The 14380-nt window shown below is 38.5% G+C and overlaps 1 protein-coding gene across 6 annotated transcripts in view; it reads left to right on the top strand.

Annotated features, from left to right (window-relative positions):
• The window catches only part of RAPGEF5 (Rap guanine nucleotide exchange factor 5), a 487242-nt gene that overhangs the window by 424350 nt on the left and 48512 nt on the right, over nucleotides 1–14380 (top strand). For all 6 annotated transcript variants that reach the window (XM_074379608.1, XM_074379607.1, XM_074379606.1 and 3 more), the window contains one exon: nucleotides 13206–13284. In XM_074379608.1, the coding sequence (XP_074235709.1) occupies nucleotides 13206–13284 (79 nt within the window). The remainder of the gene's footprint in view (nucleotides 1–13205; nucleotides 13285–14380) is intronic.

Raw genomic sequence — 14380 nt, 5'->3', positions numbered from 1 at the left:
AGAGGTAGGTTATTCGTAAGGTTTTCTGGGATCCAAGGTTCTTTTCTGTTTTAGAATATATGTGATAACTTCCTGATGTTGCCATGGCATTTGTAAATTGTCATGGTGCTGGTGGCAGTGTCTTTTAGCATGCTCTTATATTATAATTAGCATTATAATGAACAGTGAGAACGACCAGAGGTCACTTTCATCACCATCTTGGTTTTGGTGGGATTTGGCTGGCTTCTTCTTTTTTTTTTTTTTTTTTTTTTTGAGGCAGAGTTTCACTCTTGTTATCCAGGCTGGAGTGTGCAATGGCACGATCTCGGCTCACCGCAACCTCCGCCTCCTGGGTCCAGGCAATTCTCCTGCCTCAGCCTCCTGAGTAGCTCGGATTACAGGCATGCACCACCATGCCCAGCTAATTTTTTGTATTTTTAGTAGAGACGGGGTTTCACCATGTTAACCAGGATGGTCTCGATCTCTTGACCTCGTGATCCACCTGCCTCGGCCTCCCAAAGTGCTGGGATTACAGGCTTGAGCCACCGCTCCCGGCCTTGGCTGGCTTCTTTAACACCTTTGTTTTACCAGCAAGATCTTTGTGACCCGTACCTTGTGCATACCTCCTATCTCATTCTGTGATTTAGGATGCCTTAACCTTCTGGGAATGCAAACCAGTAGGTATCAGCCTTATTTTACCCAGTCCCTATTCAAAATGGAGTCACTCTGGCTCAAATGCCTCTGACATAATCATTTTTTTTTTAAAACCTATAAAGTGGTTTGGATCATCTCTTAAATCCTCCTCAGCAAGTGAATATTTAGAATAATCTTATGTATGCTTAGCATGCACGGTTTACTTTGCTATAAGTACTTTTCTTATGTCTGATTTGAGCTGTTGATTTTTGTGTTTGAGAATTATACATCATTCACTCTCGTATTCTTCCTAGTCATTGTTAGAAACATTTTTCATATAAGAAATTAAACATGAACTAAGAAATATTCCACATATTATGGCTTGGAAGAAGGATTATGTAAGCAACGCCACAAATTAAATTTGTGCTTATAAGAATAGATTATAGTATCTAATTGTATATAATATTCTATTATTGTGACATAATCAGAAATACCTATTTGGTCTCTGCCACTGGTACAGAGCTCTTTAAACCATGGAATTTCATGAGTGATAGAGGTGATAGTAGCATGTTTTGTTTTAGCATTTGGTTTTAATCCCTCTTTTTTTTTTTTTTTTTTTTTTTTTTTTTTTTTTTTTTTTTTTTTAATCACAAGAGCTTCTAAGACCTTTGGAATCTCTAGAGTGACATGAGAATCTTTTTGTATGCTAATATGATGACTGGTGGCTGGGATCCTTAGAAAGCTTCAGGATGACTAGAGAAGGATGGAACTCTTGGCCTCCACCCTCAACCTCTGGGGAGGGAGATGGAGATTGACTTAATCACCAGTGGTCCATGATTTAATCAATCATGCCTACCTAATGAAGCATCTATAAAAACTCTATAAACAGTGAGATTCAGAGAGCTTCTAGGTCGGTGAGCACTTCCATGTGCCATAAAGATAGTGAACCCAAACTCCATGGAAATAGAGGCTTCTGTGCTCTGGACCTTTTTAGACCTCATGCTGTGTAACTGCTCTTCACCTGACCATCTTTATATCCGTTATAATAAAACAGTAAGTGTAAGTAAATGTTTACCTGAGTTTAGTGAGCCCTTAACAGACAGTTATGAGACCACAGAGGATGGTTGTGACAACCCTGATACACACTCATTGGTCGGAAGTACAGGTGACAACCTGAGACTCATGATTGGCATCTGAAGTGGGGTGCAGTCTTCTGGGATGGAGCCCCTAGTGTTTGGGGTCTGTGCTATCTCCAGGTAGTTAGTGTCAGAATTGAATTATGGGAAACTCAGCTGATGTGTTAAGAGTAGAAAAACAGTTTTTTTCAATATCTATAATCTTTCATATAGAGAATTTATGTAGGAGGGAGGGAAGAATTATGATTTGGCCTTTTGTAAGCAATTTTTTTTAGTTTTTGCCTTTACATTTAGATTTTTATAAGTAAAAATACGTATAATTGGCCAATCTTAAAAGCATTAGGAATTTGTGGACCATTTGATCCTTCCATGTGATTATCAGTTCTACCTTTTGAAAAGAAAATTGGCTGATCTGATATCTATTTGCTATGGCCAGGTGTCCTCTAGAAAATAAAAAACAAAATAAAATTTGAACAGGAATAAAGGAATTCCAGCATCTTGGAACTTTATAGGGGCATCTTTGGTGATTTAAGACCAATAAAAGACCACCTTCTTGTGTCTATGACTCTACTCCCATTTCCAAACCTGGAGATTCCGTTAGTTTCCTGTATTTTCTTTTCCCATAAACCAGATGGGTTGTTTGGGTCCACACCCTCACAAGAGCATAGTGTCATGAAAGAGCCAGTGCTGGGACTTAGGCCCTTCAGACATCATCTTGCTGAGGAGCTCTGGGTGGTTATTCACTTTACTTATCTCAGCCCCAGTGCTGTCATCTCAAAAAAGACAATGTGCAACCTACCTTCTAGGGTGGTTACTAGGAATACAGGTCATGTAGGTAAAGCCCTTAGTGTTAACAGGCGAGGAATGTTGAATGATATTTCGGCAGTTGTCATTAGTACTGGCACACAGTTTGTGGTCAGTAAACGGCGGCTGTTGTATGTTCACCTGGAGAGACTGATATCATTTTGCGCCCTTACTTTTTCTCCTTGCCCGTTGAAGCCACTGCGGCTTCTTGGTGCATGGCAACAGATAGATATGGTTCAAAACAAATTTGGGGCTCCTTAGAAAATAAAGACAAAATAAAATTTGAGTAGGAGTAAAAGAACTTCAGCTTGCTGGCACTTAGATGGAAAACAGCTTGATAGGAGCACCTTAGGTGACTCAAGGCCAGTGACATGTGCCGGGTAGGGGTTGCAGTGTGGAGGACTGCCCAAACATTCACAGGAGTGTGGTGTTCATCAGCCTGGGGTGATGCCTTATATGGTCATTTAATTATCTCACCAATCACATTCCCAAACCCCGTGAATAACTTTCCATTCTCCATGGCAGAGGGCACAGTGCTTATCCCTTAGTCACAGAAGTTCAGTAAATGGTTGCTGACCAAACCTTTCTCTGTGACCCAAAAACACGAGTCGTCTTTTCACCTGTGTGAGAAAGAAAGCAGCTGTGCGTTATTAAAAAGGCTAATGACAGCTCTGGAACCAGAACAGAGACATGTCTGCCGCTAGCCATTGGTTGATATATTTGTCCTAGCAGTATTTTTAAATACAGGCAATACATTAAATTTTCTTGTGTCGAAAATTGTTGGTATGTGTAAGATCCTGTGCCAGATTATTTAGAAAGAGGCTTAATTGGTCAGGCACAGTGGCTCACACCTGTAATCCAAGCACTTTGGGAGGTGGAGGTGGATGCATCATTTGAGGTCAGGAGATCCAGACCAGCCTCACCAACATGGTAAAACCCCAACTCTGCTAAAAATAGAAAAAAATTAGCCAGGCATGGTGGGAGGCACCTGTAGTCCCAGCTATTCAGAAGGCTGAGGTAGGAGAATTGTTTGAACCTGGTAGGTGGAGGCTGCAGTGTGCAGAGACTGCACCACTCCACTCCAGCCTGGGTGACAGAGCAAGACTCTGTCTCAAGGGGGAGAAAAAGCCTTAATTGTGCTTGCTTGTGTTTACTTTAAATTAGTTTTGTAGAATAGCTTATCTTTAATATAATCTAGCTATCATGCCAGTTCTTAGCCTTAAAAGAGGCAGATAACTCTGTCTCATATTCCTAGAATTTCTTTTAACCAGATGACATGGTTTGGCTGTGTCCCTACCCAAATCTCATCTTGAATTGTTGCTCCCATAATTCCTACATGTCATGGGAGGGACCCAGTGGGAGGTAACTGAATCACAGGGCAAGTCTTTCTCCTGCCGTTCTCATGATAATGAATAAGTCTCATGAGATCTGATTGTTTTATAAAGGTGAGTTCCCCTGTACACACTCTTGCCTGCCACCATCTAAGACTTGCCTTTGCTATTCTTTCACCCTCTGCCATAATTGTGAAGCCTCCCAAGCCAAGTGGAAGTGTGAGTACATTAAACCTCTTTTTTTTTTTTATAGATTACCCAGTCTCTGATATGTCTTTATTAGCAGTATGAGAACATACTAATACACCAAAATGAAAAAAGTAAATAAAATGTTTTCTGAAATTTAGTGCTAATATTAACATTCAGAATGATGATGTATTTCAAGTTTTGAAAGAAGTTGATAATACAGATACTTTTGGTGCTTGAGAGGTAAAAACATTACACAGGTCCTAAGTTGATTCAGATTAATTTGCTTGTAATAACCATGTCTCAGGCTTCTAAGATACTATGTTTAAATTAATTTTTCTTTGTTTCCTGAAAGTTAAGAATGTTTCATTGACAATCAGTTAGTAACACAGCTTGAATGTTTAGAACACATTGTGTGATGTTAATCAGACAACCATGCAGCAACTCTGAGAGGTCAATTATGTTGGACTGAGTGAACTTAGAGCCGGATATTAATTTTTATTGGTAGATGCTGGCAGATTGGTGCTGAAAGCTTCATGCCCATGACAATTCCCACATTCTAGTGTATAAAGTTAAATAAAATGATAATTTTATTGATCATTGAGAAATTTTTCATCCCAGCTCCTTGTGAGAGCAACTGTTCTTTCTAAACAATGAGCTCTACAACTTTAAGAGGAGTCTTTTGGGAAAAAAAAAAAAAAAAAAACACAAAACAAAACAGTATGATATATGATATGAGCACTGATTATCAGAATATCCTTAGTTCTTTTTAACTACAGTATGTCCCCACCATTGATCAAGGGGCATCTCTCTAAGGTCATCAAACCAGGGATTGTCCACATAAAAATCCAGTGACCTTTGAGTGCTAAGCCTGATGAAGCCCTTTCAAGCAGCATTTGATGCTCTCTTTTGCAATCCTTTCTTTTTTTTCTTGTTGGTTTATTACATTTGTGTCTCATTTGTGTGTTTACATAAAGGAAGCTATTGATTATATTCATTTCTCTTGATTCTATGTCTCTCCTTCTTCTCTTTCACCTTCAATAATAACTAATCTTTCCTTTACCATCACCCAAACGTGAATGTCCCACTCACTTAGACCATTGCTTATTTTTCTGAGAAATCATGTTGGCCACAGCTATCCTCTTTAGGTACTGGCTACCACAGTCCTAACTGTAACCCTCCTTGGCAAGCTCTGGTCTTTGATATTTTTTTCCCAATAGCTTTCCTTAGAGTAACTTGGGGAACCCAAGATCAGCAAGTTTAAAAGGAAACTCACCTCCCTCCCCTTATCCTTCCCTTATCCAGCCTGACTTCCCTGATGAGGGAAACTTTTATCTCTCTTGTCACTTCTGGTCTTGAAAACCTCCCGTCATTTCCCTTTTCCTGTGGAGTAAACCCCAGGCTCCTTAGTGTAGCATTCAGAGATCCTTCAGGAATTGCCTCCAACCTTCTTCTCTAGGTTTACTTTTCAGTTGTACTATGTGATCTCTTCTATTACTGCTACACAACTATGCTGTAGACCAAGACTTACCAACCTGCATGTCCACAGACATAAAGTGAGTGAGTAAAGCCTGCCAGAGCAGAAGGGTGATGAACTGGAACATGCCCCCTGCATAAAGTAGGCAAGTTGGCTCTAAACACGGTTGTCCTAGGAGATACGGGCCGGGCATTGCCAAATCTTCTGACTTTCAGATTTTGTCAACTCACAAAAAGCATCTCTAGGGGCTAAACAAGACCTGCAGGTCACAAGGCCATAGGTTTATGACTCAGCAGCAGACCCACCCGCATCCATTGCTTTGTTCATATTTGCTTCTCCTTTTCCTCTTCCAGTTCTTCTTGGAAACTTACAGTTCTCAATACTCAGTTTTTGTTGGCAGGTTAGTAGCACTTGGAGAATTAGGACAAGATTGAAATAATTTTATTTGATAAAAATATCGAATAGGTAGTATTTATTTAGAGTGCCCAGGGTATACCAGGCTCTCTGCCTTAGGTATACTGGCTTTTCTTAATCCTCTCTACAACTCTGCTAGGCCTAGATGTGATAGCTACTTTACAGGTGACTTAACTAGGGTCTAGAGAGATTAAGTTCTATGCTTTAAGCTACCCCATTAGATTTTCATCTCCATGATTCCATAGTATTCTTTGTACTGTTTTCTGAGCTTCCCAGCATGTTTGTCAGACACATGCATACCCCATGAATGGGGCTGCAATTGTGCCCAAACACAGAGCAGTTGATTGGGGCGGTAACAGCAGAAGCCATGAGGCGGCTCACTGCTCTTAGTCCCGGGGTGACCTGCACCCTTTCTCTGAGTGCTGCAGCCTGGAGAAGGCAGACAAGCCTCCTGTTTTTTACTCTATGCTCCTCCTAGTAACTTTTTTAAAAAGCAGTGTATAGAATCAAATATAGCTAAGAATGGAATACCTGTTGTATTCAAATCATTCTTTCCCAAAGAAGGAGGGATGGGATTCTAAAACTGAATTTTGCAAGTTAAAATAAAAACAGATTTGAGTATTTGAAGAGTGTCCCTATGCCCTGTCTGTAGTAAGTTTCCTGTCATTTAAAGGGGTGAGTTTTAAGATTTGATATATAAACCGCATATAAGAAGTAAGCATTTTTTTCTGCCACAAATACCTGAAAATAAAGCTAGATCTCAAGATTTGGTTATGTTAGAATAGCTAAACAAAACTCTGTGGTGAGATTGTAAGAACTGGCAGGAGTTAAGTGAATGTAAGAGCTGTAGTAAAGAGCTGCATTAGAGGTCATTAATATCACTTTCAGAAATGTAAGATACGCAGGGAAAGAAGCATTGCTTTTAATGGCACAGTTCTTTATGATTCCAACCTGAACATGAAAAAGTTTTTTATTTGTGCTTAATCAGATTACATGGTACATTTTGGCACTGCTTCTCGAAAAATAATGGCAAGTTGTAACATTGCAGGATCAGAAATGGGCCCTTTCATGTTCAAAGCTTTTCTTGGCTTCCTGAAATAAAGGTTAAGTGGAACATATTTTAGATTGCCTTAAATTCCATTGCATCTGAAGTAGAAATACAGGTGAAACAAAACTGCTAACAGTACTTCAGGGAATATGAGTTAATACAGAAATCTTAAATATTCACATTACCATGCTTGGATTAAATGGTTACTATAGGCAGTTGCTTGTCAAAACTCTTTTAATTTGCTTTCTTGGTAATTCACTTTAACAGATGAGTAGTTTCGTTATTGTAGCACATTCTGCTTATGAGTGTTGAAAAAATAACCAAGGTAGATTTCTATAATTTTTCCTACATAATGATATACTTCTAGTGAGTTTTAGGCTTCAGGATTTTGTTTTTTTGTTTGTTTGTTTTTATGCTAAAAAATAACATTTAGCTTAGACCTTTTGATAACATTTAGATCTATTTTTAAAATTTGATTACATTTATATAACAGAACTCTGTAAAAAGGGTCTGTACCAAACCTCTTACTATTCCACCTTGACACAACTCTAGGATGTTCTGGGGTACTTGTGTTTTGCAGAAATAAAATGGGAGTTTTTGGAACCTCATATACTTAAATTGAGACTGAGAAAAATGTTTTAATTGGGGCATACAAGAGAAATACATTCAAATAAAATCAAATAAAAATAGATAATTGTTTTTATAAGCCTTAAAAATTAAAATAGTAGGCTGAGCCCAGTAGCTCATGCCTGTTATACCAGAATTTTAGGAGGCCAAGGCTGGTGGATCACCTGAGGTCAGGAGTTGGATACCAGGCTGGCCAACATGGTGAAAGCCTGTCTCTACCTAAAAATACAAAAATTAGCCGTCTGTGGAGGTGTGTGCCTGTAATCCCAGCTACTCTGGAGGCTGAGCCAGGAGAAGCACCTGAACCTGGGAAGCAAAGGTTGCAGTGAGCCGAGATCATGCCACTGCACTCCAGCCTGGGTGATAGAGTGAGACTCCATCTCAAAAACAAACAAAAAAATTAAAATAGTAGCAAATGATAGGGAAAAGTCCTATATGACATCAGTATAAGTATTACACACATGGATTTCAGAACCACTTCTATATATATTTTAAGTTTTATAATATTTAAAACTGTAGAAGTATTTACCTTCCAATTTCAATGATTATCAAGATGTTACTTTTTTACTTTCAAGGATGTTTTTGTATTCAAAAAGCCACTACAGAAGTATTATTTTATTTTGGAGTGGGGAGGATAGTCCCAAAAATTTAGTGATGAGCCAAGAATTTGGGATTAGATTTAGTAATTGACTTAATGCATAGAATATCAAAGAAAATGACTGACACAGTGGCTCACACCTGTAAGCCCAGCGCTTGGGGAGGCTGAGATGGGCGAATCACCTCAGGTCAGAAGTTCGAGAGTAGCCTGGCCAACATGGTAAAACCCTATCTCTACTAAAAATACAAGAATTAGCTGGGCGTGGTAGTGCAAACCTGTAGTCCCAACTACGCAGCAGGATGAGGCAGGAGAATCACTTGAACCCAGGAGGTGGAGGTTGTACTGAGCCGAGATGGCACCACTGCACTCCAGCCTAGGCAACAAGAGTGAAACTTCATCTTAAAAAAAAAAAAAGAAAAAAAAGGTTTTGTATATTAATATATGTATATTAATATGCCTAGGTATGCACAAAGTTAGAAATCAAAACGAATACATTTTTATTCAGATTGTTAGTGTATATGGCAGCTATGAATTTGTTTAAATGAAAGATACTTTTATATATACAAACATGCTTTTTTGCCTGTTATCTCAAATTACTATTAATTAAGTACTATGTAGTGTAATAGATAATTGTAGTGCTTTAATTTGGATTCCATTGGATTTGCTAGTCTTTCTGAGTGGCTCTTCTTGGCTAATAGTCTTCATGGGATCATTCATATAACCATCATTGTTCTAAAAATATCTCTAAATACCAATGGGACAGCCTCTTTTTTGGACGTATGGTTATTATAAAATGCACTTTTATTTGAATTGTGTGATTTTAATTATAGTATTTGAATTTATACCACTCAATTACTTTCAGAATCTGTACAGCAAAAAAAAATTAAAAATGCTGGAAAAGAATAAAGTAAAGCTTTTTATATAGAAAAAATTTAGAATAATATGGTAGTTAAATAGAGAGATATTTGAGTTAGGAGTATTGGGAATCTGTCCTAGTCATTAGAATTTTTAACTATTTTCTTTATAGGAATTCAAATGGAGCTGTTTTTATATAGCCTCATTGTTTTATTTTAATCAATATTTCTATGACAGAGAGATAATTAGGTAAATGCTGTTGAATTTTAAATATGATATTAGCTTAGAAGAAAATAAGCATTTCTGGGTCAAAGCCCTTAACAAAATATTGTCATATGTGAGCTGATTAATTGAACTGAATGCCAAATGGGTTTGCCACCATCCAACCAGACTCTGATAGTCAGTTCATTATCTAAGGTTGTTTTGGAATGGAATGACTGGTTATGTCAAAGTTAATGGTTTAATGGTGTTCTTTTCAATCTCAGCTACTAATGGAGTAAATCTTGATTAGAGAATAGTTCTAACCTCATTAAATGCAGCTAAGTGTAAGAACATCCCAAAGAGTCTGAACCTGTATGGTATGTCACATCCAGCATTTTAAATGCCGACTTCCTCTCAATGCTGTCACCCAGTGGTTTCTGCAGACTGGGGGCTCTTATCTATAAAAGCCATTGAAACCCTAAATTAGATTCAAAGCTACTCAGTTGGCTGAGTGCGGTGGCTCACGCCTATAATCCCAGCACTTTGGGAGGCCGAGGCAGATGGATCACTTGAGGCCAGGAGTTTCAGATCAGCCTGGCCAACATGGAGAAACCCTGTCTCTAATCAAAATACAAAAATTACCTGGACATGGTGGTGCATGCCATTAGTCCCAGCTATTTGGGAAGCTGAGGCACAAGAATCACTTGAATCCAGAAGGCGAAATTTGCAGTAAGCCGAGATTGCACCACTGCACTCCAGCCTGGGTGACAGTCTCGAAACAAACAAACAGACAAACAAAAACTACTCTGTTATCCTTCCTGCTTGTATCTAACATTGAGTGCAAAAAAGAATCAGCTTAATTTTTTTTTTTTTTTTTGAGACAGAGTCTTGCTCTGTTGCCCAGGCTAGAGTGCAGTGGCATAATCTTGACTCACTGTAACCTCTGCCTCCTGGGTTCAAGCCATCCTCCCACCTTGGCCTCCTGAGTAGCTGGGAAGATTCAGCTTAATTTTTTTTTTTTTTTTTTTTGTTACAGAGTCTCACTATGTTGCCCAGGCTAGAGTGCAGTGACATGATCTTGGCTCACTGCAACCTCTGCCTCCCAGGTTGACGCTATCCTCCCACCTCAGCCTCCTGAGTAGCTGGGATTACAGGTGTGCACCACCACACCTGGCTCTTTCTTTCTTTCTTTCTTTCTTTTTTTTTTTCTATTTTATTAATAGTAGAGATGGGGTTTCACCACGTTGGCTGGGCTGGTCTCTAATTCCTGGCCTCAAGTGATCTACTCATCTGGTCCTCTCAAAGTCCTGGGATTACAGTCATGAACCACTATGCCTGACCACATTCAGCTTAGTTTCTAATCAGACCAGAAAGGTTGAGGATTTCCATCAATCACATTTAACACAGAGAAATGTTGTAACTTGTAAACATTATTCTTCAACAGAATCTCAGAGGGATAGTTTTCAAATTGTATTTCCAAAATATCCTAGGTTTCAGCTAATATGCAAGTGATTGATTTTAATTGAAACTATTTTATAAAACTGTAATGAAAGGAACACATTATATATTCCAAATTTCTCATTAGGATGACCAGTGATTAACTTGACCTGCCAGGCTAAGTTGTTTGGAGACAGATTTTAAAGGAAACCTTCCCCTGCCTTGTTCATATATTTGAAACTTCCATAAACAGAGACTCTAGTAGGAGGCTCCTGGCTCTTCTGCACAGGCTATGCATGTCCACCCATGTGACATTGTCGGATCAGGCACATTACCACAGCTTTTTTGTAGTAGGCCTAATTTATGCTCAGCAAGGCCCAGGTTTATCTGTTTAGAAATTTGCTTTTGTCATAGAGTAATAGTAAGTTAGACTAGTGATTGCTAACGTATTGCAGTGTGATACAGCAATGTAAGTTTAGGCTTTTAAAAACGTGTTTTAAATCAAATAAGAAAATGGGTCAAATTTATTATTTTGATATAGAAAGCTGCAACTTATAAATAATTATCTTTCAGAGAAATTCCATTAAACTCTTCCTTGACACCATTGGTTCATGTTAATTATGGGCATCTTGTGATTAAAAACAAGCTTTAAAAAAACTGCCATTTGTAACCGCTTACCTATGTGGATCAGGATTACCTTGATATTCTGCAACCAGAAAGAAACAAATTATGCCTTGCAGCTAATATAGAACTGTAGATGTCATCCACAACGTCTTGTATCAGAGTTTTGTGTTCATAAATATAACCTTGTTGTGATTAACTTTTAAAGTAAATATTACTGGTTATCCCTAAAAATTCTGGAGATTTTCTTTCATCCAGTCTTCAATGTAGAGCTCTAGAGCTCTATACTGGGCAATTATTTTCACTTACACATCATCATTATAAGCTGGAGATCGTGGCGAGCATAAGCAGTATTGAGTATATGTCTTGGTCAGCTCAGGCTGCTGTAACAGATACCATAGCCTGGGTGGCTTAAACAACAGACATTTATCTCTCACAGCCTGGAGGCTGGGAAGTCCAAGATCAAGGTGCTAGCAGATTCAGTATCTGGTGAGGACCTGCTTCCTTGTTCGTAGACCACAGTCTCCTCGTATCCTTGTGTGGCAAAGAGAGGAAACAAACTTTCTCAGGACTCTTAGAAAAATAGCGATGGCATTCAGGAGGGCTCCCCCCTCATGGCCTTATCTAATCCTAATTACTTCTCAAACACCCTGCTCCTAGTACCATAATACTGGGGGTAAGGTTTCAACATATGAAGTGGCAGGGTAAGGGTGTTGCAGAGGATATAAGCATTCAATCCGTAACAACAGCACACAAGCTAATGACTCTAATAATTTATTACTGTTTTCTATAACTAAAAATGTGATGTCTAGAATGTAAAAGATGAAAATTAAATCATATAGTAAAATGGATTTTAAGTTAAGGGACTAGATAAAGACTATTATGGCAAAATCACTGCTTTATATTATGCATAAAATCTTTTGTGCCATATTGCAAATTACACTAAAGGTCAGTTTACCTGTTTAGCAATTCCATATTGTATACAAACTGGACTCATCTAAGAATGCCCAAAGTACAAAGATGATAACGATGTAAACTGTTTTGGTTGGTAGAAAAAAGAAATTAGAAAGAAGGCCGGGCGTGGTGGCTTATGCCTGTAATCCAAGCACTTTGGAGGCCAAGGTGGGCGGATCACCTGAGGTCGGGAGTTCAAGACCAGCCTGACCAACATGGTGTAACCCCATCTAAAAATAAATAAATAAATAAATAAAATAAAAAATGGAAGAAGTATGTTGTGATACGTTGTACTTGCTTTCGAATTTTAACTGGACTCAGTTCTGTCTCTCTTCTAGACTAAGAAAATCACTCATCACTTTCCCAACTTCTTAAAAATGTACTTAAGAGATAAAGATGAATAGCCTTGGAACCTGATACGTGTCTTCTGGGTTTTATTATTCGTTGTTCTTGCCCTAGACGTAGTAAATGGCTTTGGAAAACCCTTAATTTATTAACACATGAAGGCTTTATTCCCTGTAGGACTTGAGTGTACACCTCAGACGTCTTGTAAAATTTATTTCTTAAAGCACATTATTTACGCATTGGTTTTCCATGGCATCTTTGGCCACAAATATAAATTGAGGTTTCAAGAAAACAAGATGATAACAAAATTGTATGTTTAGAGAGCTCTGCAACAAAAATATCTTATTGCTTGAGGCATTCTAAATAAGGAGTTTTTCAAATCTTAATTTTAATAAATAATGTATTTGTGGCTAAAATTCTCCTAATCCCTCCCACAGCCATCAACATTTATCATATTTCTGCCATGCACATGGTTCTGGGGCCTGGATAAGCAGCTGCTTTTCTTATCCACCTCTTTGCTGACCTTGTATTTGTTTTATTTTTTTTTTTCCCTTTGCAGAGACCCTCCTGGATGATTTCCTTCTCACGTACACAGTCTTCATGACAACTGATGACTTGTGCCAGGCTCTGTTAAGGCAATATCCTTCATTATCTTCAGGCTGCTCTGTCCACTTCCTCTCAGACAGATGTCCCACATTAGGAATTAACCACTCTCCTTAATTTATTCCACAGTAGAGTGTGGATATGTTAAATATTAATGTAATGATAGCCAAGGTAGAAGATGAAATGAGACAGACAGGGAAACTGGAAATGTGAACGGCTGTTTTCACATTCTATGTTGTGGGTATATTATACTGTTTATATTATGTTTGCTTCACATCTGTGCCTCACGATTGTTTAGAAATCTGGAGGTAAAATTGGCCTGCTGGGTTAACTCCAGAGTCAAAAGGTTGTATGGATTGGCAAGATCATGGAATAAATGTACTTAAAGGAGAATCGCTTAGTTAAGTGTTAAACCACTTGTGAAGGAAAATGCACATATGTGATACCATGTTCCTGGCAAGTGTCCCAGGGGAGACAGGCCACTCCCCCACATGGGAGATCGAACCTAGCCCCTAGAATGAACTGTCATCTTTTCACAGCCTTGTCACTGCATGCTCTCTTAGAATGATGGATGTGATTAGAAGGTTAATGACTGGTTAAGAAAGCCTTATAATTTTATTCACTAGCTAGAAGAGATGCAACATGAGATCATCGAAAGGCCACAAAACAAAGCAGTGTAAACTTATACTGAAAATCTCCAAATGGTCTTCTTGTTTCATAGTATTTAATGTGTTCAGAAGCATTTAAGTAGGCTGTTAGCTGTACTGTTTTTATTAAATGAAACTGAAGATTCCACTCTAAACCACATGAAAATTTTAAGTAAAATGGAATGCTTTTTGTATATACCAAACTTCTATTAAGACCTAATGATGGCTGGGTGAAATGGCTTACACCTCTAATTCCAGCACTTTGGGAGGCCAAGGTGGGAAGGTTGCTTGGGCCCAGGAGTTCAAAACCAGTCTGGACAACATAGTGAGATCCCATCTCTACTATGTGTGTGTGTGTTTGTGTGTGTGTGTGTGTGTGCGCGCGCGTGTGTGTGTGTATATACACACATTTTGCTTCACAAGTGGTTTGACACTTAACTAAGTGATATATATGTATACACACACACACACACACACACACACA

The sequence above is a fragment of the Saimiri boliviensis genome, chromosome 10 (genome assembly GCF_048565385.1).
Source record: "Saimiri boliviensis isolate mSaiBol1 chromosome 10, mSaiBol1.pri, whole genome shotgun sequence".
Taxonomy (NCBI): Eukaryota; Metazoa; Chordata; class Mammalia; order Primates; family Cebidae; genus Saimiri; species Saimiri boliviensis.
Note: the sequence above shows the minus strand (reverse complement) of the source record. Positions and strands in the feature narration are given on the sequence as shown.